The 24,315-nt window shown below is 58.3% G+C and overlaps 1 protein-coding gene and 1 non-coding gene across 6 annotated transcripts in view; both read left to right on the top strand.

The window, feature by feature from the left end:
• EVL (Enah/Vasp-like) overlaps positions 1 to 24,315 on the top strand; it is a 135,596-nt gene that overhangs the window by 105,863 nt on the left and 5,418 nt on the right. For 4 of the 5 annotated variants that reach the window (XM_074365043.1, XM_074365041.1, XM_074365040.1 and 1 more), the window contains exons 4-11: positions 10,569 to 10,632; positions 12,987 to 13,057; positions 13,796 to 14,025; positions 14,817 to 14,938; positions 17,839 to 17,899; positions 21,784 to 21,847; positions 23,660 to 23,726; positions 23,819 to 23,881. In XM_074365043.1, coding sequence (XP_074221144.1) covers positions 10,569 to 10,632; positions 12,987 to 13,057; positions 13,796 to 14,025; positions 14,817 to 14,938; positions 17,839 to 17,899; positions 21,784 to 21,847; positions 23,660 to 23,726; positions 23,819 to 23,881 — 742 coding nt within the window. The remainder of the gene's footprint in view (positions 1 to 10,568; positions 10,633 to 12,986; positions 13,058 to 13,795; positions 14,026 to 14,816; positions 14,939 to 17,838; positions 17,900 to 21,783; positions 21,848 to 23,659; positions 23,727 to 23,818; positions 23,882 to 24,315) is intronic. The other variant, XM_074365044.1, reaches the window with a different exon arrangement.
• On the top strand, positions 22,342 to 22,402 carry LOC123612516 (U7 small nuclear RNA). Its single transcript, XR_006719776.1, has one exon. It is a non-coding gene; the product is annotated as a U7 small nuclear RNA (small nuclear RNA).

The following is a 24,315-nucleotide window of genomic DNA, read 5'->3' as shown; positions in this document are numbered from 1 at the left end:
CCAGGAGCGTGATCTGTGCCCTCCTGTTTCTCCACATACCACGGAGCACCCCCGAGCAGTGGGCGCCCACCCCCCGGGTGGAAGGGTCTGCTGAAGGCATGGGGGCCCTCCCGGTTTAGGCGTAGTGGGCAGGGAGTGGCCTGCCTCAGTAACAGAGTGCAGGCATGGCCCTGCTCGTGTGACCGCAGCGACCCAGGCACGGCTGGAGATGAGCCAAGCCAAGCATAACTGGCAGGACATTCTTACGTGATCTTGTCTGGAAATAACTTCCCTCCATTGGAGTAGAAAATTGAAACTAGTTCCTTGTTAAAGAAACATTTACATTTAATACATTTAATTAACTAGTTCATAGGCTCATAGTATAAAAAAGGACCTTACAGGCCATATCAGCCTAGACTCTTCGTTTTATAGATAAAAAAACTAGTTCGGAAAGTCTGGCTCCGGCAGACCCAGGGCTTCAATCCAGATGTTTGCTGACTGTGTTTTGGTGGCACGCATCCCTCCCGATGCCCCTTGTGAACACTGCTATTGGAATGTCATTCCGTGCCTCCTGGAGCATCTAGCAGGTAGAGGGGGCAGGCAGCTCAGCCGGGGTCTGAGCCCGGCTGGTGGGTGTGGGCACACACCTGTGGGGTGTGAGTTCTGCGGGTCCCATCTGTTACGCCTTCTTCTGTTGGAAGTGACGGAGAGACTGAAGCCCAGACTGAATGAGCACACCGATCTGCTGGCCCCCTCTGAGGTTGTTATGACTTCACCTTCTGTTTTTCCAGCTGCTTGTGCCTCACATGTACTGCTTTTCTAAGTAGGTGTGGTCGGCCCATGCTAGCAGGGCAGGCCCGGAGCTGGGTTTCTGACCCCTGGATGCCGAGGAGAGAGACTGCTCCTCCCGCAGGCACCCCCCGCCCCATGCAGTTTTGTCCACATAAGCCATTGTAGAGCAGCCTCTGAAGAGACAGGAGGCTGACTGGGACAGGGCGTGGGATCGGAGGCTACGGGAGCGGTTCTGGGTCTGACTCTGCCCCTCGCTCATCATGTAGGCAAATTTTTAATCTCTCTGGGCGTCCCTAGTCCGATGGGATAATGATAATACCACTCCAGGGGTGTGTGAGGAGAATTTAATGGATACAGATAATAAAATGTTAGTCACTGAAAATTGCCTAAGAAGGGGAGGAGCCAGCAGTGCTGAGCTGCACTGCAACTCTGGGCTGACTCACGTGCTGCTGGTCCACACCCCGACCAGTGGTGCTCTCGTCCTGTCTCAGGCAAAGACAGAGTGACAGTGACAGAGCTGGGACTCAGAGTTCTTTCCAGGGGGCACAGGGTGAGTGCTCCATCAGTGGTGGGTCTGCTCTCAGCACCATGACACCGCCTCTGGCTCAGCCCACAGGTGGGAAAATTAAGTCCCAACGAGGGAAAGTGACCAGCCGCCCCAGGCCCCAAAGCCCAGTAGAATTGATGTATTTATTGTCCAGGGAAAGATTTGGACAGGCAAGGCCATGTGAGCCCTGCGTCAGGGAAAAGTAGGGTGAGGGGAGATGAGGTACCCGTCCTGGGCAGCAAGTCTCGAGGGTCCCAAATTCCTTGAAAGTCCAGTGTTGTACACATTTGTACACATTTGCATTTAGTCCAGGGAAGTAAAAAGGGAACAGTTAGCATCCACCAGGGAAGATGGGGAGGGAGGTGGTACCTGACCTGAGTATGTCACTGATAGAAACAGACAAGCCTGGTGAAGGTGGCTGGGGGCTGGGCCAGGCATGTTAGCGTGTGGGAGGCCTCCGGTCCCAAAGTGAGGGTTTCCCACGGGACCATAGTTTCCTGGCCAAGGAGCCGTACGGAATAGCTGTAATGTCTGAAGTTCCATGTGAAACCATGGGCTCAAGGAGACGGGCCTGAGACCGAGAGGCTGGCTGGGGGCTGCTGGAAAGCCCCCAGGTAGGAGGCCATGAGGCTGGGATCCAGGCAAGGCAGAGGTTTGTGGGAGAGACAGTGTGTCGTGGAGACCAGTAGAGGGCAGAGAGCAGGAGAAACCCAAGTCTGACAAGGCGGGTGGGTGTTGCTTTCGTGAGAAGATGCTAACGTGGATTTCAGACACGGAGGGTTCGGTGTGATGCCGGGTTGAGGCATGTCCCACGAACATTCTTTGGCACTTTGCGCCATGCTCTGTGCAGGATGCTGGGGTCCAGAGAAGGGTGGACATGGGATTTGCTCGCAGGGAGCTCCCAGTTCAGTGGAGTAAACAGAATTTCCATGCTGGTGGTGAGAGCATCTCGTAGGACACTGAGGCCCAGGATCCCACAGCTGAGCAGGCGGAGAGGGAGAGCAGAGGAAGCAACCCATGCGGCCACCTGCGAAGCCAGGGAGGCCCCAGGGAACACTCATTTAACCTGGGCTGTATGGGCCCTGGGGCTTTACCAGTTAGGGGATTACAGACAGCCTTCCCGGCAGAAGGAACAGCCACTGTGCCCACAGGTGTGACGTCAAAAAGGAGTCCAGGGCGTGGAAGAAAGGCATTCGTGCTGGCAGGGGAAGGGTTGGTTTCCTGCGGGCCTTGGAGCCGCTCGGGCTGGGAGAGAAAACAGGAGGGGCGAGAAGGCTGAGAGAAGCAGGACAGGAGTCTGAGGAGCAGCCGGTGGGAAGCCCAGAGGGAGCCTGGGAAGAGCTGGAGGCCGGGCTGCACACTGCCTGGGGGCTCTTCCTTGTCCAGTCACCCCTTCCCTCCGGCTCCGCACTCCCCTCGTCCCCTCCCACAGCCCACAGGGGACAAGAGGAGAGCAGGCCACCAGGGGAGGTTTCTCTGGAAGACACCTGGCGTCACCAGGGCCATAGGCTGGCCCCACAAGGGCCCTCCAGGGCCCCCAGAGCTTTCTGGAGTCGGGGAGAGCGGAGGGCTGTGATAGGTTAGTTGGGAAGCCTCATTAAAGATTGAAGCGCGAAGCCCATTTGACGGCTGGCCAGCGTATCGGTTTCCCACTGCCCAAGCCAGGCGGCTGAGGAAGGAGAGGTAAGTGGGCAGGATGCGAGCAGCGCGCCTCCCGGACTGCGCCCAGGGCCCTGCCCGTAATGGTCAGCAGGGAGTGGACCTTCCACTGCTTCTGCTTCTGCCACTGCGACTGCACCGTGCTTTGCAGAGTGAGCTGTAGGTGATGGGAGCCCCTTCCTCCTTTTCCTGCTCCTTCTGGGGCCTCCCCCTTCGCTCCCAGGTGCTGTGGTGGTGGGGAGGGCATGAATTCTGAGTCTTGGGATGAAGTCTCTGTCGCTGACAGAGGGTGGAGGTGCTATTCTGCACGAAGGCCTTGCAGAAGTTTGGGCAGGGCAGCAGCATGCGGACTGGGCATCAGCAGGTTTGGGCTCTAGTCCCAGAGTCCCGTCCACTTGGGGTGCGTGTGGCCTTGGAAAGTCGCTCACCCTTTCCAAGCCTCAGTTTCCCTGTCTATAAAATAGTCCTGATGGTTGAGCCCTGGATCACTGAGCAAATTAATCACAAAAATGATGCAGAGATGCTTTGTCACACGGATGATAAACATGTGATAGATTTTATTGCACTTTATTCTGTCTGAGAGTCTTTTCAAGGTTATGTGTCCTGAAAGGAGCGCATTAGGAAAGGGAGAAGACATTTTACTAGGACAGTAAGTGGCCTAAGGACCACAGCCTGAGTGGGGCCAAGCAGGCTGGTTGGCGGAGCCCTGGCCTGGAAGCTGGGAGGCCGGGGTTCCAGCCCCGTTTACCCCTCTTCGGATGTGTTCTTAGGCAAGTCCCTCCCTTCCCCCTGGCCTCAGGACCCCTCTACACCAGGAGAGGGGACACTGCTCACTGGCACTTGCTGTCACTGTTAGAGTGAGAGGCCTTTCCTCTCTAGAGTACCATGTTGAAGCTTAATTGCAAGGGCTGGTAGGTGCTTCTTCTTGTATGGCCTTGGACAGTTAGTCCCTCTCTGAATTGCAGCCTTTGTGTCTGTACATGCTGACCTCCAGGGTCTACAGATCACTAGATACTGGCCTCTTAGATACAGCTTTAACCGCTACTCACCCTGGGGCTGAGCTGTAACTGGCGGGCCCAGGTCTGAGGGTCTATTGCAGGATTGCAGTGGATGATAAATGAACTGACTCTGGTGATCCGAGTGAAAACAAAGCAAACTGCCTCATGTATCAGCCACTGTGAACCTAAATTCATTGGTAAGGACTGGGAAGAAAAGACACTAGAAGGTCCACACACAGGTTAGCTTTAACCGAGCACCTGGCCTGGCAGTGAGTGGCAGTCAGGATTTGTCTGTGCTGAGCCGAGCTCAGGAAGTGGTTAAGCATCCCTGCCGGGGCTTCCCAGGTGCAGAGCTGGTGAGGCAGCTGCCTGTCTAACCCGAGCCAAGCACCAGCCTGCTGGTGTGGACAGAGCCCTGGGCCAGGAGACACTTGTCCTGGGCACTGGTCCCAGCTCTGCCACCAGTCCCTGTGTGGCCTTGGCAAGGTGGCTCTGAAGACCACGACCAGGCCAGGTCTTAGGCCCAGATCACAGGCTCCATTCCCACGTGGCCACTTGCTTGCTTGGCAGCAGAAACCTTGACACAAGAGGGGAAGGCTGAACCCCATCCCAGAGTGTCTCTCTGAGCCAACCAGTGGAGGAGCCTCTGGAGAAAGAAGGAGCCGGCCAGAGAGATGGTGCTGGGAGGGGCTCCGAAAGGCTTGGGTTCTGCCCAGCCCAGACCAGGTGGCTGTCGCTTGCTGGCCAGAAATTCCATCAGGTGTCACTGAGCAGGTGCTGGATCCTTTGTTTCTGGCGCTGTTGGGATCTCAGGTTCCATCTTTTCAGGAGGCCCAAGGGACACCTTTCCTATAGAGACTGCCTGGAAACCTAGCCTGTCCCTTCTGTCCCAGAGGAGCTGGGGCCAGTGTCCCAGGGCCTCATAAATGTTAATGGGCAGGAGGAGGACGGCCTTTCTCAGGAGGAGGCGTCAGTAGTGCTGGGGCTCGTCTGCCACCTTGGCTGCGTGATTGAAGTGCGGCGCCTATGCCGGGGAGCTGTGTGGCTGCACCGGCCTGAGTCTGAGCGGAGTCACAGCGGAGCCTTGTCCCCTCCTGAGGACTCTTAGCCTTTTGTTTCTTTACTATAAGGTGATGCATCCTGCTTGTGCATAATTTGGAAGTTCAAAAGGAGAATACCACCATGATCCAGAGATAGCCACTGTTAGCATTTTGATGTAGTTCCTTCTTTGTCCTTTTAAATTGTGAAGATTTACAACTAGATGATCCTTGATTCCATTCTTCTCACTTTGTAGAAAACCCAAGCGCAGAGAGCCAAGGGGCTTAACTACTTAGTGGCCAAACTCCATGAAGAACCCAGGTCTCCTGGCTCCAGTTTCCCTCTGCAGGAGATTTGTGTAAACTGGAACAGTCCAGAGAGACCACCCAGGAATGGAGAGGGACTGCAGAGTAGGGATGAGGGGCAGTGGGAGGGCTGGGGCTGTCTTTCCTGGGTGAGGACGGGGTTGGGGGTAGCAGGAGAACTGCTCTCCACCATCCAGAACCCGGTCTGGTCCTAACCGGCACCCCGGGAGCAGTGCTAGCAAGCTGGGCTTCAACTCACTGGGAGGTCGACCTTATGACTGCGAGAACTGCCCTCTACCAGGCACCTCTGGGGTTTGGGCACGAAGTCCCATCACCCACGGCCAGACCCGGGACCCGTCAGGCTCTGCACAGCTCTGAGAACCTCTGGTGCAGATCCTTCTCCTGGGACAGGAGCATTTGCACACTCTTCGCCCAAGCACTCTGTGGACAGGACACCTGGGTGGGGACAGGTAGGATGGCAGCAGGCAGGCCGACCCACAGTCTCCCTCCACAGGTACTGAGGCTGCACCTCGGGGGCCGAGCTCCGGCAAAGAAAGGTGCACCAGGCATTTGAGCAGCAGCCCCTCTGCCTTCCCCATGGCGCCCGCCCTCTTCCTCTCTCCCTTCCCTCCTCTCCCTTCACACTCCTGCTCCTGCTCTGTTGTTTCTTTGCTTGGCTCTTCCTGCTCCTCTTTAGGACCCACCCCTCTCCTCTTCCATCCCTTCTGCCTCACCCTTACCCCCAACAGGTGGAGAAGCCTCACCCCTGTTCTTGGGTTTAAGCTGGTTTCACTCTTTACCTGCTGAGTGGCCTCGAAGATGTCCCTCAAGTTCTCCAACTTTCCAGCTTTCTTCTGGATAAAATACGTATCACACCAGGGCCCCTGGATGGGTGCGGATACGTGAGGTGACATTTGGGAGTCTCTGCACTGGACTCAGCACGTGGCCTCGTAGCTGCTTAGTGGACGTGAGCACCCCCACCCCGCCCCCGTGTCCCATTCCCTTGTGTTTGCCAGGAGCTGCCCACCGCTGCAACCCGCAGGGCCCCCTGCTCTAGTGTCTACAGGCTTGTGAGGCCCGTCTCCGCTCAGCCCCGGCTGTCCCCGCAGCTGTGACGTAAGAGCTCTAAGAGTACCCACCTGCTCGGTCTCAGCCGTTGGTTGGAGAGCTTTAGGCAGTTTGCCTGGGTCCTGGTCATTTATTTATTCAACAAATATTTGTCAAGTGTTGACCGTGTGCCAGGAACTATGTTAAGTGCTGGGAAAGTGAACAGGACAGTTATGTGCCAGGAGATAAGGAGTCGGGCTATGTGCCCGGTCCTTTTTGCTGTCTTTTCTGGCACATACAGGCAGACATAGTGTGTCCTAGGGGACACGGGGCTGGGGCTGCACATTGCAGCGTGACCTGGGGTAGGGCTGAGGGGTCGGCCACTCTGGGTTCCTTCTCCCGGGAGCCTGATCATGTGCGGCCTTCCCCTCTCATCTGCTGTCCCCTGCCCCGTTCTGTTAAACAAGGGCAACTTCCCCCAAAGATGATCGCACTTCATGTTGGAATCTTGGTCAAAGACAGAGGCTGCGGAAGCCTGCAGCAGGGGCACAGTACCAGTACAGGGGTGCTGTCAGCTAGCCTGGGAGTGGCCTTATGCCCTCCCCGCTCACAGGGGAGGGCCTGGGGGTGAGGCCTGACCAGGTCCATAGGGAGCCCCAGGAAGCAATGCCCCCACCACTCAGATGGCTCACCTGGGGACCCTCAGCCACCAGCTCCCATCCCCTCTGACCGGCCTCCTCTCCCCTGCATCGCCTCCTTCTGGTTGGGCTTGTGCTATAGTCTAGCCATCCTCACCCTCCCCTCTAGTTTTGTTTGTCCTCTGTGTTCCCCCAGCTCATGACCCCCAAGGATAAAAAGATCTCAAAGTCACCATAAGCTTTTGTAGGAGTGGGTGTCTGATGAGACTTAGACTTAAAGCTGAAACGTGGGCCTCGGAGAACGAGAAGTTGGCTCCTTCCCCGAGAAGCATCTGCAGGACTCGGAGCAGATGAGCCTCTGTGCCCTTGCTCCTTTCTGTTCAGACAGAGGCTTCATCAGACATGGGTCACCCTCTGCCCGGGCTGGCCACCAGGGGGTGAGCTATGCCGTGGGCTGGACCCACAAACCACCAGAAATTCACAGGCACTCTGCTCCTCCCGGTGTCTGTTCCGTGTTCCACATTAAGTGTTCCTGCCTTTGTCACATGTACGTAGTGCCAATTAGGCTGTTTATTGTGACTTTGGCAAAAGCTGTTTGAGGTGAGTGAGAGAAAGGTAGGAGCTGTCTTAGTTGGAGCCCCCAGGGGGTGGGCCAGGCCCCAGCCTCTTGCAAGATCAGCTCTCAGGCTTGACAAGCTTGTGACACCAAGGCCAGTGCCACCAAGCCCCGTGGCCTTGGGCAGGTCCCCTCACTTCTCAGAGCCACCAGCACCCATTCTGTGTACCTCCCGGGGCTGGTGGGACCAGCTGGGCAGGGAGGGCAGGCGTCAGGAGACCGAGAGAAGGAAGCAGCTGCGAAGTGGGAAGCGAGGTGCCTTCTGACAGAACTGGCGCACCTTCCTGCTCCGCCGTGTCTCCAATTCCAGCTGTCTCCTTCAGAGGGGTCTCGTGGGCAGGGGCCAGAGCTCCCTGGGAGCAGTGAGGCCGGACTTGCCCTGCCCTGTGGAGGACCAGGCTGGCTGGGGGTGCTGGGAGGCCATCCAGCCCAGCAGGCAGAACGAGGAACCCAAGCACAGGACCACCGCAGACCACGCCGTGGGCAGCTGGCTGCCGGCTGGGGTCCTGACAGAGGGTGGGGAGCAGTTCCCGTGACAGAGGCCAGGCCAGGAGGCGCAGAGAGACCTTTGAGCGCTGGCAGGGCCCAAGCAAGGCCAGCTCTCAGTGAGGGCGGGCTCCCAGCCTCAGGCCACGGGCCACACAGGAGCTCAGTCCCCGGAAGAAGGGCACGATCCAGACCACAGGCGTGGGCTCAGCAGTGGAGGCGGGTCTTGGGACGAGCCAGAAGCCCAGCTGTCAGGCCTGAGCCCCGAACACTGGGCTGAGGTGTCTTGAATCCTGCCTTGGCTGGGATGAGCGGGTGGGCACCTGTCCGCCAGGAGACACCTGAGCACCGTCAGGGGGCTACAGCCCCTCAGCCAGCCAGCTCACTCTTCATTCTCCTGGCCAGTCTCAGCCAACACCACGGTGTGACTGAATTTAGGAAAGAAAGGAGCATTTTGCAGGTAGTCGGAGCCTGGCTCTGCCACTTGCTGCCTGTGACCCCTGAGCAAGTGCGTCACTTCCCTCTTCTGGGCCATCTCCTCGCCCGTTACCGGCCCTCTTGGGAGCCATCTGGCTGGGTTGTGAGAAGTAAAACGAGTTTAAATTAAGAACGCCTCACACCGCCGTGCAGCGGTGTTCTCACATTCGCTCTCTGGTTTCCTGAGAACAAGGAGGGGAGGAGCCTCGCAAGTGGGAGAGAGGAGAGAGCCCCTCGCTGTGGATTTTTTTTTAATTGGGAATGTTTATTTACTCTATGAGACTTTAAAATTTTTCTAATCTCTGAACATACTTACGTGTTATTTATAGTCAGAGAAACTAATTTTTAAAAAAAGCAGAATTATTATATGTTAAATAAAGCAAAAAAATGTGTTTAAAGACAAGGAAAGAAAACTATTATTTATTTCACACCTACTATGTGCCAGGCCACTGACACTTACGGAGGCACCACTGTAAAAAGTACGCAGGCACCTCTCCTGCCCATCCTCTGAGAACAGCGGGAGGCACTGAGCAAGGTCAGACCCAGGCAGGTCCACCCAGGGGAGGAACTTTCCCTCTAGTGCTGGGAGGCCCTCCTCCCATCAAGCAGCTGGCCCACTGCCCACCATCTGGACCGTCCTCTTTCCCCAACCGAAGCATCCACACGGGGCCAGGAAGGGGCAAAGCCTGGCTCACTGAAAACTTGCAAGAAGCTCATGCTGGGGCTTAAGGACCAGGCACTGCCGCATATGGAAGCTACCCTCCGGCCTGGAAAGGGCTGTCACACCTGGTGATAGAAGTCAGGCCTTCATCGGTGGATGTGTTTGTGACCTCGGTGTAGGACCGAACCTGCTCACCTGGAGTGCTTCCATTGCTGGTATCATGCTAGGAGTGCCTGCTGGGAGGCACAGAAGGGTTCCTGTGCTGGGCAGGAGGTGGCCCTAGAATCAGATGACCTGTTTCAGCTTTGAGATCCTGTTACTCACTGTCCCATTGTGCCCTTGATCCAGGGGACCACCTGCTAATCCCTCAGCTGCTGGAAGCACCTAGTGGGAGAGGCCCTCTGCCCATCGTATTTTGTCATAGGCTGAGCGCTGCCAGCACCTCGTCACAGGGAGGAGACAGCACCCCTTCCCCACCTGGGCAGTGGGGCCTGAGACCAGCTTGCCCAGAGCCCCTCCCCTGCCACTGTGACTCTCTGCAGTTCCCCAGGAACACCTGAGCTGGCAGACAGAAGGAACAATCAGTTCTGTCTCAGACTGGAGCAAAAGCCTGATTTTCTTATAAATGTAACAGCACCAGCCCATCTGAACACGAGATACACACCGCAGACCTCGTCTGCTCCGGGCCCTGCCTTCGGGGTCCAGGGCGGGAATGTGGCTCCACAATTGCTCCATCAGTGACGGGCTCGGCCACCTCTGCCTCCACTGTCTCTTTCCCACCCCGCACCTGCAGACTCTTAGATGCAGGCGGGAGGGCATCACGTTGTGAGGAGCATGGATGTGGCCAGACTCGGTGCTGAGACCCTGGCTCTGACACTTGCCTGCTGTGGGTCATTCCTTTGCTCAAAAGGCAGAATAAAATGGATCTACTGGATTTGGTGATTTTAGTTAAAACAGCTTTCTGGGACATGAAGAGGCCAAAGGCAGATGTTAGAGGGTTGAGGGGACAGTGGCAAGTGAGGAAGTAGAAACAGCAAGTGCAGTTTGAGAGGGGAGGAGAGCGAAGGGTCAGCAGCTCCAGGGGATGATTCTGAACCGTGTGAAAAATAGGATCCCGTTTATTGGCTCCAAGGGAGGAGCCACAAGAAAAGGAGAAGGAGGTGACTGAGGCTGAGATGGGGATGGGGTATCACAAGGGTGAGAAGCAGCTGATGAAACCATCTCCGCTGAGACCAGGACGGGCAGAGGTGGGTGGAGTCCCAGCTGTGTTTGTCGGAGTCTCCTCTCTGCTGACCGTTGTGCTTCTGTGCTTCTCTGCCCCACAGGCCCCTCCACCCAGCGTCAGGTGCAGAATGGCCCCTCTCCTGATGAGATGGACATCCAGAGAAGGTAACCGATCGCCCGGCAGGGGCCAGCCTGGAGGATACATCTGAGGCCAGGGCCAGCACTCCCAGGGAGACCCTGGGGGTTGGGGGGGAGCAGGCCTGACCAGAAAGGAAGGGGGGCAAGTTTCATTGCTGCTTTGCCAGAGTGACGATGAGAGCAGGGGGTCTCGCGGAGAGAGAGCACTACCAACTTCCAGTCCTGCAGCCCTCGTGACAAGCTTGGCTGTGCCCTGAGAGTTGTTCACCTGCTGACTTCAGCGCTCCCAAGTGTGTCAGGGGGCAGTCATCGTGAGATTCAGGGCTGTACTGCGGGGGATGGGCAGACAGTCCCGCCAGGCCTGTGACTGAGGCCTGTGGCCTTGGCCCTGTCCTGTGCTGCTCACCCCTTGCTGCTTGCCCCTCACTCTGCCCGAAGGCCTCGTGAGCCCTGGTCCTGCCACTCTCTTGCTGGATGCCTTGGGCGGGTGCCTTGGCCTCTCTAGAGGATCTTAGGTTCTTAAGCACCCTGCACCCTACCCGCTCACCTCCCAGCTGAGGCCAAAGCAGGCAGAGGCCGTGAGGGCACTTTGTGAGCTGTACCTGCTCTTGGACACCTTGGCCAGGGCTGTGCTGTAGTCCTCCTTGAGCCAGCCTATGAAGGAGGCAGCTTCCATGGGATTTAGACCATAGGGTGACCACCTCCCCAGCCCCCTCCAACGAGGAGGAAGGACCAGTGCCATGGTCCTGAAGTTATGGAATAGGTCATGGTGGCCAAGGAGGGAGCAGCACCCCCCGGTCACATTGCCAGGAAAGGCAGGGCCAGGGCTTGAACCTGGTCTGTATCGCTGGGGTGGGGCTCTGCCCCTCTAAGAGGCTGGGAGTCCCAGCTCTGTGGGAGCTGTGCTGCGGAGGCAGGCCTGGTGCAGGCATCCTCACCCAGGTTCTCCGAAGAGGACATCACTGCAGGGGCCTGTCATGAGACTCTCACAGAGCCCTGGGCTGGGAGCTGGGGAGGCCGATGTCCCCCCAACCCCTTGCCCGGCAGCAAGGCTCTCAGGGAGTTCTCTTCTCTAGCCTCTCCTGCTCTGAGCGTCTTCGGGCCTTGTGGTGAACTTTGCAACCTTGGACAAGTTACCACCATAGGCCTCGGTTCCCTGTTTGAAGATGACAGTGTTAACCCTTGGTCTGCTGGTCTCAAGCAAATGACGTAGAGACAAGAATATGCTTCCTAGAGTGTGTGCAGGTGGGAGCGGTTCCAGTACTGTCTCTCAAATGAGCCAGCTGAGGCTCAGAGAGTGGAAACCACTTGCCCAAAGTGAGTGAAAGTTAAAGGCAGAACCAGGGCTGGCAGTCTAGTCGGGCCCAGAGAAGAGCGTGTGGGTTCTAAACAGACCCTGCGGCTGCTATCACAGAACTGTTTCGCACCACACATCTCTCTTCCCCACCACCCAAGTCCAGAGTTCAAGGCCACTGGCTGCAGAGAGCCGTTCAGTTTCATCTGCAGTCCACTGTCCCCGAGCCGAGTGATCCCTGAAGGTCAGTTTGTCAACTTCAGGGGTCAAAACATCAGGGATAGCCACAGGGCTCAGTGGGCATCAGAGCAGCCCTCGACCCCACGCTCGGTTAGGGGGCCGTTAGAGCTGGCTCTCACCAGTTAAAGCCTTGCTGCCCTCCCTGGTCGACACGCTCTCTCAAGCCCCTCCTGCCCCAGCATCTCAGCCCCAGATTCTGTGGACGTGTTTGTGGGTCAGTGTCCTCATTCGACCGGCCTTTAAGAGCAGCCCAAGGCCACCCTGCCGAGGAGCTAGGAGGTCGATTCTGCTGAGGCACACCTAGCCCTGCGGTGCAGCCTTCCGATGGGCCTCTAGGTGGAGGCCAGGCCTGTGGCTGGAGTGAGGATGTGCAGCCTCAGTGTCCACTTCTCTGACAGCCAGCAGTGCCTGAAAATTGACCCAGGAAGCTAAGCCAGGTGCAGTCAGAACAGGGGATCCTGAGGTTGTGTCTGCTGAGGCCGTAGGCCCCCAAGCCAGGTTAGCTCGTCCAGCCTAGGGGAAAGCTTGGTCACTTGGCCAGATGGTCACCTGAGCCTTTACAAGGGACCCCCTGCTCAGGTGTACTGAGACCCAGTGGGCTGCTGGCGCTCACCTGTCTGGGGGCCTGGAACCGGTCACGCGCTCTGCCTCTGTCAAGTGGGGCAGCAAGCCCAGTGGCCAGGGCCCGGGGGGCCGAGGCAAGCTCATCGCTCAGCCCCCAGGCCAGGTGCACGGCGGGCTTCCAGGGTCGCCAGTGAAGCCTGCTTCTGCTGCCCGGGCTCCGACACAGAGCTGCCTTGTTCTCGCTCCGAGAAGTCAGCCCCATTCTGCTATGATCGCTTTTCAGACAAGTGATGGAGCAGCAGCAGCACCAGCAGCAACGCCAGGAGTCCCTCGAGAGAAGAACCTCGGCCGCAGGTGAGAGCCCCTCGGGGCTTGCTTCCAGCCCCCACGCTCAGATGGTGCCCAGGGACACGCTGGCCACTCCGCGGCGAGCTGCTGGTTGAATAGGCCTCGGAGTGTGACAGCCACATCAGGTGAACGGCAGAAAACAAGAGAACAGAGCAGAGGGTGAGGGGATTAGCTCAGCCTGGCCCAGCCCCTGCCCACCAGCCTCTGGTCCTCCCACCCTCATTCCCTGAGTGGACCGTGTCTCAGGCACCATAGGAGCGGCTAGGGATGCTGCAGTGGACAAGGATGCAGCCCTTGCCCCAGGGAGCTCACTGTCCACTCGGGGAGACAGAAGAATGACCCTGGGTCAGTCACAGCTGCTTCTCAGGGACTAACATCTGCCAATGCCTCGCAGGGTGCTAGGTGCTGAGAAGGAACAGAGAAGGAAAGAAAGATTCAGTATGTGCCACCCAAGAGCTCCCTCTCCCACGGGAAGACCACAGATGAGTAACAGAAAGTCAGCTGAGCTCAAGGGACGTTAAGCAAGTACGAGACACTGTGGGTCCAGCCAGCCCCCAGAATGTTAGGGAGACCAGCATAGGGAGTGACTGGAACAGCACCAAATGCATCCTGTGGGGGCTTCCTGGAAGAGGCAAACTTGAGCTGTTCCTCATCCCACAGAGGAGCAAGCTGCCCCCTGTCCCTGCTCCCAGGGAAGCACCAGCTGAGGGCTGGGGACTGACCAAGCCCACTGCTGTGTTTCAGGACCCATCCTCCCACCGGGGCATCCCTCATCTGCAGCCAGCGGCCCCCTCTCATGTAGTGGGCCTCCACCCCCACCCCCACCCCCTGTCCCACCTCCCCCGACGGGGGCCACCCCCCCTCCGCCACCCCCACTGCCAGCTGGAGGAGCCCAGGGCACCAGCCACGACGAGAGCTCCGTGTCAGGCCTGGCCGCTGCCCTGGCTGGAGCCAAACTAAGAAGAGTCCAGCGGGTAAGCATCCCTGGGCACCGGTGGGCAGACAGGGGACTGGGCTGAGGGGCAGGTTTCCAACTGCAGATGGGAGGACCCTCCCCTGTCAGGGGTGCCCCGACCCTGACGGCACCTCCCACCTCCTCAGTTGTGGCAGCGCCGTGTGTTTGAGCCGTGAGGGCTCCCAGGCATGTGAACTGCTTCTGACCCTTCGCAAGTAGAGCAGAGGTATCCCCTCGTAGAAGAGGAAGTGGAGGCCTAGTCGTCTGAAGTCTAAATGACTTGTTCAAGGCACACAGTTTGTCAGTTTCAGAGTCTAGACTCTGGCCCGGGGTCTCCAGAATTCAAGTCCCTCGTCTTTGCATCTCATGTCCTGGAGATCAGCTCCCTCGGGCTCGCCCTCCCCGGCCTTCCGCAGTGTCCTGGAAGGTGGGGCTTCTTGAAGAAGGCTGCATGTGCAGCTGTGGTTCTAAGAACACCTCTAATACAGAATTTGACCTCCTTCCTAAGAGCTGCCCCTCCTCGCCAGCCCATTCCTGTCATGCTGGTCTTGGCAAGGGCGCTGACCATGTGCCAGTGGACCTGGGCCGTGTCTGCTGACTGTGATGACGCTCCAGTCCTGCTCATTCTCAGGCCTCTGGTTTCGTCAGCAGCACATGGGTTGGAACTGGGACTGGATGGCCCCAGGCCGCTCCCAGCACTGTCTTTGCAAGAATCACACATCCACACTCACATGTGTCCACCCCCTTTTTCCGCTCAAGTAGTGTCCTGCCATGGGCACCAGGCTAAAACACAACATCCTTTCCCCTCAGCCGGAAGATGCGTCTGGAGGCTCCAGTCCCAGCGGGACCTCAAAGTCTGATGCCAACCGGGCAAGCAGTGGGGGTGGAGGAGGAGGCCTCATGGAAGAGATGAACAAACTGCTGGCCAAGAGGTGAGTATTTAGGCTTCCCCTAAACCCCACTGCTTGTCAGGAGGCTCCTGCTCCCCAGAATCGAAAGGAGCAGCCCGGCCAGCCCCAGGATCCACATCACCTGCATTCAGCTGAGCAGGGGACTGTTAATCAGGTTTTCCCTTCTCCAAGGGTCAGAGACATCAAGCCAAAAGGAGTCCTCTAAAGTCTAACTTCTTCCTCATTTCATTTTAATGATGCGTGTCAAAGCGTCTGCCATGTACCAGCCTTATCCTGAGCAGAGGGAGATTTGGGGATTATTTCAGAGGTAGATTCTGAGGGGGGCGAGGAGATTCCCCCATGGTGAATGCATGGAGGGGGCCATTATGGAGGACACAGGGGAAGCAGTGATGAACTGGCAGGAGCTCAGAGGACATCACCCCTCAGAGGTGGAACCGCCATTCCCTCCATGTCCCGGTTGGGCCCTGGGGCCCAGTGCCTGGCCATCCAGCTCCGTCTGCACCAGCAGGTGTGGCTCCAGCTGAGCCAAGGCCATCAGCCTGTGCTAGGGCGCTTGGTTGTTCCCCAGCTGAATTCTGAGCAGATGGGGCGATCAGACAGCTCCCTCTCGGGAGGGCTACAAAGCTTGGGTTTACTTGTAAACGTGGCAGGGCTGCGGGAACGTGCAGACACGGGCTCCCAGTGCTATGGCTGACCTGGGCACACAGGGCCCAGGAACGGGCGGCGCCTGCCAGAGCGTGCCTTGTTGTCCAGGTGACCCCTCCTGCCTTCTCTCAGTCTCTGGGTTCTTCCCACTGCCCCCACGGTGGCCGGCCCTGGGCGAGAGGTCTCTGTGCCAGGTCTTTGTTAAACCTGCACAGCCTTGCAAGGACACGTGGGAGACAGGCCCACACAGGGCAGGTAGCTGGTCTGGCCGTGACAGCAGGGGCCGGCCCAGGACCTCTGTGCACACAGCACCGGGGGAGCCTGCCACAGTGGAGTAGGAGCAGGAGGTGGATCCACAGGCCAAGCCTGAGCTGCACAGGAGCCAAGGGGATGGGCTTTGAGCAGTTGTTGTACAGTGACTAGAAGGTGCAGGGCGACTGGCTGCACAACGGCAGAACACCTCCACGGGGACCCTGGAGGGCTTCCCAGAGGAGGTTCCACGTGTTCTCCGGTCTGAGGCAGGAGAGGCGAGCACCCCTGGATCCAGGACGTGCAGGAGCCTGACCAGACCTCAGGCTGGAAGGGAGGGCCTCGATGTGCAAGTGTGTTGGATTCTGTTCCAGAGGGGCCTTGATAAAAATAGAAGATGTTTTTTGAAAAGAAAATATTTACACGCTCCCCAAGTCCAACACCAGTGTGTTCACAATAACAGCTTGGCCTAGATGGTTTAGGCCAAACAGAGAGGAAGTTTCTGAGAATAGGAAGAGGCCAGTGTCCCAGGAGCCGGGAGACACCAGAAGCTGGTGGCAGAGCCAGGCCCCCCAAGAACAAGCACACTGCACAGCCCCGCAAGGATCAGTCACTCTGCTCTTGGAAACCCATCTCGATGAAGGATGCTGGGCGGACCCAACAGGAGACTGCCCTCACAAGCTGTTTCTTTGGACGAAGTTCCTTTCGAATTCCTGCCTCCTCCCTTGAGAGCGCGGCCGAGCCCTTTCCCCAGCGGCAGAGCCCGAGGGAATCGTGTCGCTGGCGGTCGCTCCGCGCCGAGCGCTTCCACACATGTTCCACACAGTGGCTCTTCACAGGACTGAAGGCCTGGTCAGCTGTATGTTTTTAGGATATTAAAGGCTGGCTCTGGGTAGGAAGAGGTGTCCCAGGCACAGTGGCAGTGGCAGTCCAGGGAGGAGCCGGTGGTGCTTGCACTCAGCGTTGGAAGGGAAGATGGGCAGACAGATTGGAAACAGTGTGGAGAGAGGACTGACCAGGTTCTCTGTCTCACGTGAGGGAGAGCCTGGTGATGACTCCCAGGCTTTGGAGGGGAGTGGTAGGTGGGTAGCCCTGTCCTTCCCGGGATGAGAGGACTGAAGATGGAGGCCCCTTGTGGCCAAGGGGGCTGGGGTGTGGGCTGGTCCCCCAGCAGGTGACAGCTGGCTGGTGGCCCTCACCCCGCCACCGTCAGGCCAGCTTCCCTCCTGAGCGACAGCTCACCTTGTGAGCTCTGAGAGTTGTGTTTGGGTGGCTCCACCAAACTGAAGTTCTCCAAAGCCGTATCTTTGGAGAGTAAGAAGGGCCTCCTTGTGCAGATTTGGGAATTAGCCACACGTAGCAACCACCAAAGCCAGAAAGGAGGCGTGAGTTTTCAGAGCGAATGAGAAAGGAAGTCAGCCATGGGGGGGGTGCCTGATGGGCTCAGAGGGCGTCTGTTGGGGTCTTTCTGAGCATGTGCAGCTCTTCCTGCGTCCAGATTGGGGAGGGTGTGGCTGCTGAGCCCAAGGGTAGGAGGAACTTTAGGATAATGGAAAAATGTTCCATCCTGCCTCCAACAAGGCCATAGGGCCGCTTCCCCAAGCCAGTTGGCCTGTAGACAGGATGCCCCCAGAGCCTGACCTGTGACAGGACAGCTCTCCTGCCCCTTGTGGCCAGGCCTGGGAGAACCACTGCCACCTAGCCTCCCAGGAACCTGGACAGGGTGCAGACCAACTTCCCCGACCCCTCAGGTGTCATAAGCAGAGATAGGAAGCCCTCAACTCCCCACCTCTCAGCCCAGACCAGCTCTGTGTCCAGGGTCCTGGGAGCAGCACAGAAGGCTTGGACACTCCCCCGGGCATTGCCACAGGCCAGATGGGTGCTTGGACAAGTTGCCTGCTTCACACAAAGCGGGGCCAGGCCCCACCTGTCAGAAAAAGCCTCTGAGGACCAAGCTGTGTCCACCAGAGAAGTGTCGGTCAGTTGGAAACCCTCAGGAGCTGATTGTGTCTTCTTCCTTGTGTTAGGAGAAAAGCAGCCTCCCAAACAGACAAGCCGGCTGATAAAAAGGAAGACGAAAGCCAAACGGTAAGCAAAGCCCACTGCTCGCCCACTCACCAGGAAGGCCCCTTGGCCCCAGACCAGGCCTGGCCCAGGGTGGACTGTGGTGCACCAGGCTGGACATACATGTGATAGATGCTTCACCAGGTGACTTGTAGGAGGGCAGGGGGGACAGAGGGCCTGTGGTGCTCACGTCCATCCTCCCTGCACGGTGGGGCAGGCCCTGCTCACTGAGCATCTGGCAGACGCTGCTCTGCTGGGAGCCCACTGTCTCACCAGGGAATCAGGTAAGAGGCAGAGGAAGATCTGGCCCAGAGGTGCCTTGACGGAAAGGCCCGGAGGCTGGGGAGCCCAGAAGGGCCCCACAGACAGATCTCAGCCTCCTCAAGGGATTCAGGGTTCGGAGAGTGTGCTCACTGTAGGGAGCATTGCTAGAAAACCAGGGCGGCTGTTATTTTCCAGTTCTGTTCTGAAAAGACTCCGCTTGCATCCATCAACTCCGGTGAGAGCTGCAGGTGAGCTGGGCGGAGGAGCCCGGGACTCCGGCTCTTGTCCCTAGCGGGCGTCCCACAACCTAGTCTGTCCGCACAGATCCCAAGCACCCACCTCCACTTAGGGCAGTGATTTCTCTTTTCCTCCATGTTAAACTTTCCCTGTAAAAATAGACTCTTACTGAAATGGCCGAATTTAGACCTAAACTACAAATGGTGTACAGGTTGCATCTCAGGGCAGAAGGAGACAGAAGATGCACAACCTCCAGGCACCAGCGTGCGCGCACTGCCCCACCTCCCCCGTCAGCAGGGCGAGGCTGACCCTGGGCTCCAGCCCTGCTGGAGATTTTCCCTCCCTCTGATCCCCATGCCTGGGCATCTGCGGTCCCCTCAGCGCCCCAGCTAACTCCTGCTCAGCCAGCACTCCTCTGCACACACCTCCCTCGCAGCCCCCCAGGCTAGGCTAGGCTCCCACTACTTGATTCCTGGCCCCCCTCTCCCCACCATGCTTCCCCTCAGCCCTGAGCACACACATTTTTGCTTGTTCGTACTCGCTCTTTCCTGCCAGATCATGAGCCCTGTGGGGGCCAGGCCTGTATTCCACTGCCCCCATGCCTTGCACAGAGTACGGAGTTCATCCAGCCAACTACCCATGAATTTCTGAAACTGCACAGGCCTGTCTGCCCGGGAGCCCGGGGTGATCACAGATCTCCAAAGGCTGTGGCCTGGTTTCCACCTGAAGCTTTAGCGCTTCTGAGTCCGCACTGCCCTTCCTAGACGGCTGCTGGCGTGTCACGGCCCCACCCCAAGCCCCCAGACTAGCCTCCCCACACCCCAGGCTCCAGGAAGAGGGTCTCAGATCCCAGGGACCCAGGACCCTTCAGCTCCGAGAGTGGGGTTCTCTTCCTCTCACCCCCTCTCTTTCTTCCTTTTGTAAGAAGCTTGCTGATCACTGTGAGCTCTGTTTGCCTCGGTCCCACGCGTGGCCGGGAGGCCGCTGCCCACCCCAGGAGCAGCGCTCCCCGGAGCAGGCCCAGGACGGCCCTGCGCGGCTGAGGGGGTGCGGCTGGGCGGAGGTGCTGGAGCAGGCTTTCCTTTTTGAGCCTTTTCAGTATTGTCCAGATCCTCTTCTAAGCACTGCTAGGTTTACAACTAATGGAAAACAAGCAATGTTGTCTAAAAAAGGAAAGAGCCCCACACGTGGAGTCTCGGGCAGGGGCTCTGCCGCTTGCTGGCCTTGGGCAATGATGTTGCTACTCCTAGGACCAGTTCCACGGCGTGCAAACCACACCCACGGGGCACCGGGCCGGCAGAGATGGGCAGGCGCAGGGCTCCCCGGGGCTGCGACCCACAGAACAGAGGTGCCGGGGGCGCTGCGGGGCCTCTTCGCGGCTTGCGGCCAAGGCGTAGCGTCCCTTTCTGTGGGAGGATTCTTACTGATTATTTTTGAAATAATAATAGGATGATACTGAAAACATTTTCCGATTCTTCAGTTACTCTAATTTCGCCTCTAATGCTTCCATTCTCACCTGTTTCCTTTGGGTCTTGGTCTCCCTGCACGTGTGTTGATTTACATAGTTTCGTTTATTCAGCTTTCACTTTAAATGAGAGGCCTCAGGAGGCTTGTCCCGAGAGCCACGCCCCAGCACGTTCCTATGCCCCTGGACCAGCGACTCCCAGAGTTCATTTGTTCACCCCACATACACTGGGGGGTGGTTCCTGGTAGGTGCTAAGTCTGCTCTCGGTGTGGGGACCAGGGGTGAGCAGTCGAGGTCCTGGCTCTCACAGGCTCACGTTAGACAGGGGTGAGTGCTGGGGACCTCCTGCGTGGAGCACTGAGCCCGGAGTCCTGGCCCTGGAGGTGGCAGTAGGCGTCTGAGAGCCCTGACTCCAAACCTCAGATGGACCAAATAGGAAGCAGAGAGTTGACAAGGAATGTGACATGGGCAGCGACAGAAGGCGGTTCTTGGGTTTAGTCAGAATTACACAAGTTCAGTCTCGTCAGGTCCGCTGTCTCTCCCTGGTCCAGAGCTCCATGTAGCAGTTGTCTGTGCTTTGCGTAGTAAAAATGGAGGAATTATTATAAACTTAGTAAGTGCTGTTTTCTAAACAGTATAAAACCTTTCTAAAATACCTGTGCCCAGTAAACACCAGCTTGTATTACTACTGAGTCACTCACCTCCGTCACGAGCATCACCGCACACTTAGGCCCCGGGCAGGGCAGACACGTGTGTGCCAGCTTCAGAGAGCCCTGTTGCGGGCCAGGCCCTGTGTGCACCAGGGCTTCAGGGTGTGTAGGACATGGCCTCTGTCCTCGAGGGAGGACACAACAAGCCGGCTGTGGACAGAAGAAGTGCTGAGAGCCCAGACAGAGGAAGCAGCGGGGCCTTGGGAGTGGAGGGGGAAGACGCGGAGCCGTGCCGAGAGCTCCCAAGAGAAGCAAGTTTGCCCTGAGGTGTGAGAATTACGGAGCGTGCAGGGCACAGGCACCACGAGCGGGCGTGTCTGGAGGACACCGGGGCACACGGGCAGGCAGGTGGCACTAAGTGCCCGGAGGCTCGAGGCGCCACCTGGCCCACTGGTCAGGCCTGCCTCCCACGGGCAGTGGGGTGACTTCGGGGCTCTTAGCAGAGGGGTTGTGAAGACAAACCTAGGTGTTAGAACTCACTCCGGCAACAATATCATTGAACTTGAGGGCTGGTTGGGTTGAAGATAACCTTTAGAACATTGTGGAGTCCTTTGCCCTCCCTCCTCTCTGCTGTGGAGAAAAGTGACCTGTGCCTGGGGCCTTACGCAGTCAGGGGTCTAGGCCTCAGGCTCTGCCCGTGCCCAGCCTTGATCCCCCAGGGCTGACCCGAACTCGATTCTTGGAGCCCCAGCCATGTAGCCAGTGCCCTGCATAGCACCCTCTGGGGTCACCCCCGACGTCTGGTCCTCATAGCAGCCAGTGGCGGCGTGACCCAGGCCCGGAGAGGGGAGGCCCCTTAGGTGGGTCCCACCTGGTTCCTCCCAGGGCTGCAGAAGGGTCACAGAGGACAAGGGGCAGAAGCACCTCGTGAAGTGCCCCCGCCCCCGGGGCCCAGGCCGCGTCCCCTGCGCTCATGAGAAGCCGGCCAGGCCCACGGCGGGCTCAGCGATGGGAGAGCTGGCTTCGGGCTGTAAAGGAAGTCTGCCCTGCGCCGTGGGGGCCTGTCTCCTCCCGCCTTCCTCTTCCCTGGCCTCCGCGCAGTAACCAACTCCCCGCCACCTCCTGTGGTTTTCATCTGTTAATCATTTCATTGTTTCAGTGATTATGAAAGTGATACATGTTCATTAGATAATTTGGAAAACTGAGGTTTTCTAGATGACCTGGCCCAGAGGTGCCCTGCCCAGCCAGCCTTCCTAAAGAGGCCAACGGCAGAGCTTTTCTCTTCGTTTCAGGAAGAGCCGAGCACTTCTCCGTCTCCAGGGACCCGAGCAGCCAGCCAGCCCCCCAACTCCTCAGGTAAGGGCGCCAGCCTGCCCGCGCCAGGCCCAGGTCTTAGAGCAGGAGGGGCGCTTACAGCTAGGCCATCTGGTCCCACCACCTCACTTCACGGGTGAGCAGAGGCCACCCTCATGGGGGCACCCTGCCCTCTTCCGCAGAAGCCCCTGCATCCCCCGGAGGAGCCAGGCTGACTCACTGAACCCGGGAGGGAGTGGGACGTGCTGGAGGGAATACCGCCCTGTCCAACCCTCTTCCCAGCGGCCTGCCAGCGCCACCCGAGAGGTGTGGCGGGGATCACGCCCAGGGCTCAGGTTCCCTGCCCTGGGCCAGTGCTCTGAAGAGGGCTGTGTGAATGTCGCATCTGTGTCTCCCGGCAGAGTGCCGGCTGTGATGGACGTTTTGGTGATCACAGTGAGCCTTGCTCCCTGAGAAGTCAGGCAGATGAGGTGCGTGAAATAAGGGAACCCCCAGCCTGAGCTCTGGGACGTGGAGTGTAGTTAGAGGAGTGCCTGAAGTGTTAAGCTCTTTTAGAATTTGTCTAGCAGTCTCTCCGGTCTGCACCAGAAAGCCCCCACGAGGAGGAAAAAAAAAAGTGTGCCTTGAGGCTCTATGGTGAGAAGAAGCCAACAGGATTGGTCATTCAGCAAACATTTGTTCAGGGTCTGCTGTGAGCCAGGCCTGTGCTCGCGGGCACCTGGCAAGGAGACAGTGGGATAGAGAGGAAGTGGGCCCCCCGCCAGTGGAGGGAGGCTCTAGCCAGCTGCCTGCTGTCTCCCTGGGGCATGGCTCCGCCCTGCACAAGCCTCAAGTCCAGACGCTCTGTGTTGGCACGTCTGCCTCCCTTGAGGGTCTGTGGTCCGTGTCCTCTCCTTCTCAGGCGGTGCCACTGTCATTCTTGGTGAATGACTGCATGAGCACCTCACGTCCCAATGGAGGGGTTAGGTGTTTCCAGTTTGGGAGGCTGAAGCTCAGTGTGGTTAGGTGGTAGGCTCAAGGACACACGCCTGGAGCGTGGACGCGGTCCCACCTCTCGTGCCTGCACTGCAGGCCCAGTGGCATCTGAGACCCGCCTCAGACTTGCGGTCAGCCTGCAGAGTCTCCAGGCTCCACTCAGGGTGGTCAGTCCCCTGCTGCCCCAGGGACTTTTCCTTCTGTCTCTCTGCTCATCCTGCAAAGTCAGTGAATTTAGTTCAAGAAACCTCTTGAAGTAAAATGAAACACAGTTTAATACCACTTAACTTAAAAAAGTAAAAGGAAAGACAGGTCAGCTTTCAAGCCCAGGTTGGGAAAGAGCCAGCTGCAGTGAGTGGGGAAAAGCCAAGGGGTCAGGGGACAGCAGGTGCACCTGGGGTCACAGGGGCCTGGCCCCCAAAAGCAGATGTGGACCTTGGGCTGCCCTGCGAGTGTCCAGGGTAAGGGCTTCCTCTGTCCTGCTCAACCCATGGCTGGAGTCACAGGTCACCTCTGGAAGTCATGTTAAGAGGTTCCCCGACCAGTTAGCTTACGTTCCAAGGAAAGACCCAGCCATGGTGAAAGGAGTCAAAACCAGGCCACAAGTCAAGATTAACCAGGTTGAGGGAACAGGAACTTGTGTCCTGAGTGGGGGAGACTTGGGGTGACAACAGGGCCACACACAGCCCTGCGAGGACTGCCTGGGCCAAACGGGACTGGAATAAGGAGCCATGTTTGAACTCGCTCAAAGCAGAGCTTCCTGCCAGGGGGCAGTGGCCCTGGCTCTGCTGGGGGCCTCCTGCCCGGGAGGCTGAGGGGTGGGAGCCACTGGGAGCCCTCCCAGCTCTGAGGCCCTTCGTCCATGACGTGAACCAACAGAGGCTGGCCGGAAGCCCTGGGAGCGGAGCAGCTCGGCGGAGAAGCCGGTGTCCTCATTGCTGTCCAGGTGAGCCGCCCTGGGGACGCCCCTGCTGCGAGTCGGTGGGCTCAGGCGGGCGGCAGTGCCGACTCACATGTCTGTTCCCTTCCATTGCGTAGAACCCCGTCTGTGGCAAAGAGCCCCGAAGCTAAGAGCCCCCTTCAGTCGCAGCCTCACTCTAGGTACCGAACAGCCCCATCTGTGGGGCCTCCCTTGTCCCCTGCCCATGACTAACACCCGCCCGTGTCCTGTCTAACAGTTTGCTCTGGGGAAGGGTGGTCTGTGCTTTGTTCAGACCTGGGGACAGGTAGGGCCGGGGGGCTGAGGATGCTGCAGGCCAGCTCCTTCCTGTCATCTTGTGGACAGAGCCTGAGGTCCGGGGAGGGGGGTGGCCTGTCTGAAGAGGCAGTTAAGTGGAGCTAGGGTGAACCCCAGCTCTGGCCTCACTAACTGTGACATCGGGTGAGCCAGGGGACCTCTCTGAGCCTCCACTCCTGCCCCCACCCCACAAAGAGGTCTGTTCCTCCCTCCCTTACAGGGCGGGCATGTGGACAGCTGTGCGGACAACAGCTGGACACAGGAAGTAGTCACTAGCCATGGCAGCATCTCCCAGCTC

The sequence above is a fragment of the Camelus bactrianus genome, chromosome 6, assembly GCF_048773025.1.
Source record: "Camelus bactrianus isolate YW-2024 breed Bactrian camel chromosome 6, ASM4877302v1, whole genome shotgun sequence".
Classification (NCBI taxonomy): Eukaryota; Metazoa; Chordata; class Mammalia; order Artiodactyla; family Camelidae; genus Camelus; species Camelus bactrianus.
Note: the sequence above shows the minus strand (reverse complement) of the source record. Positions and strands in the feature narration are given on the sequence as shown.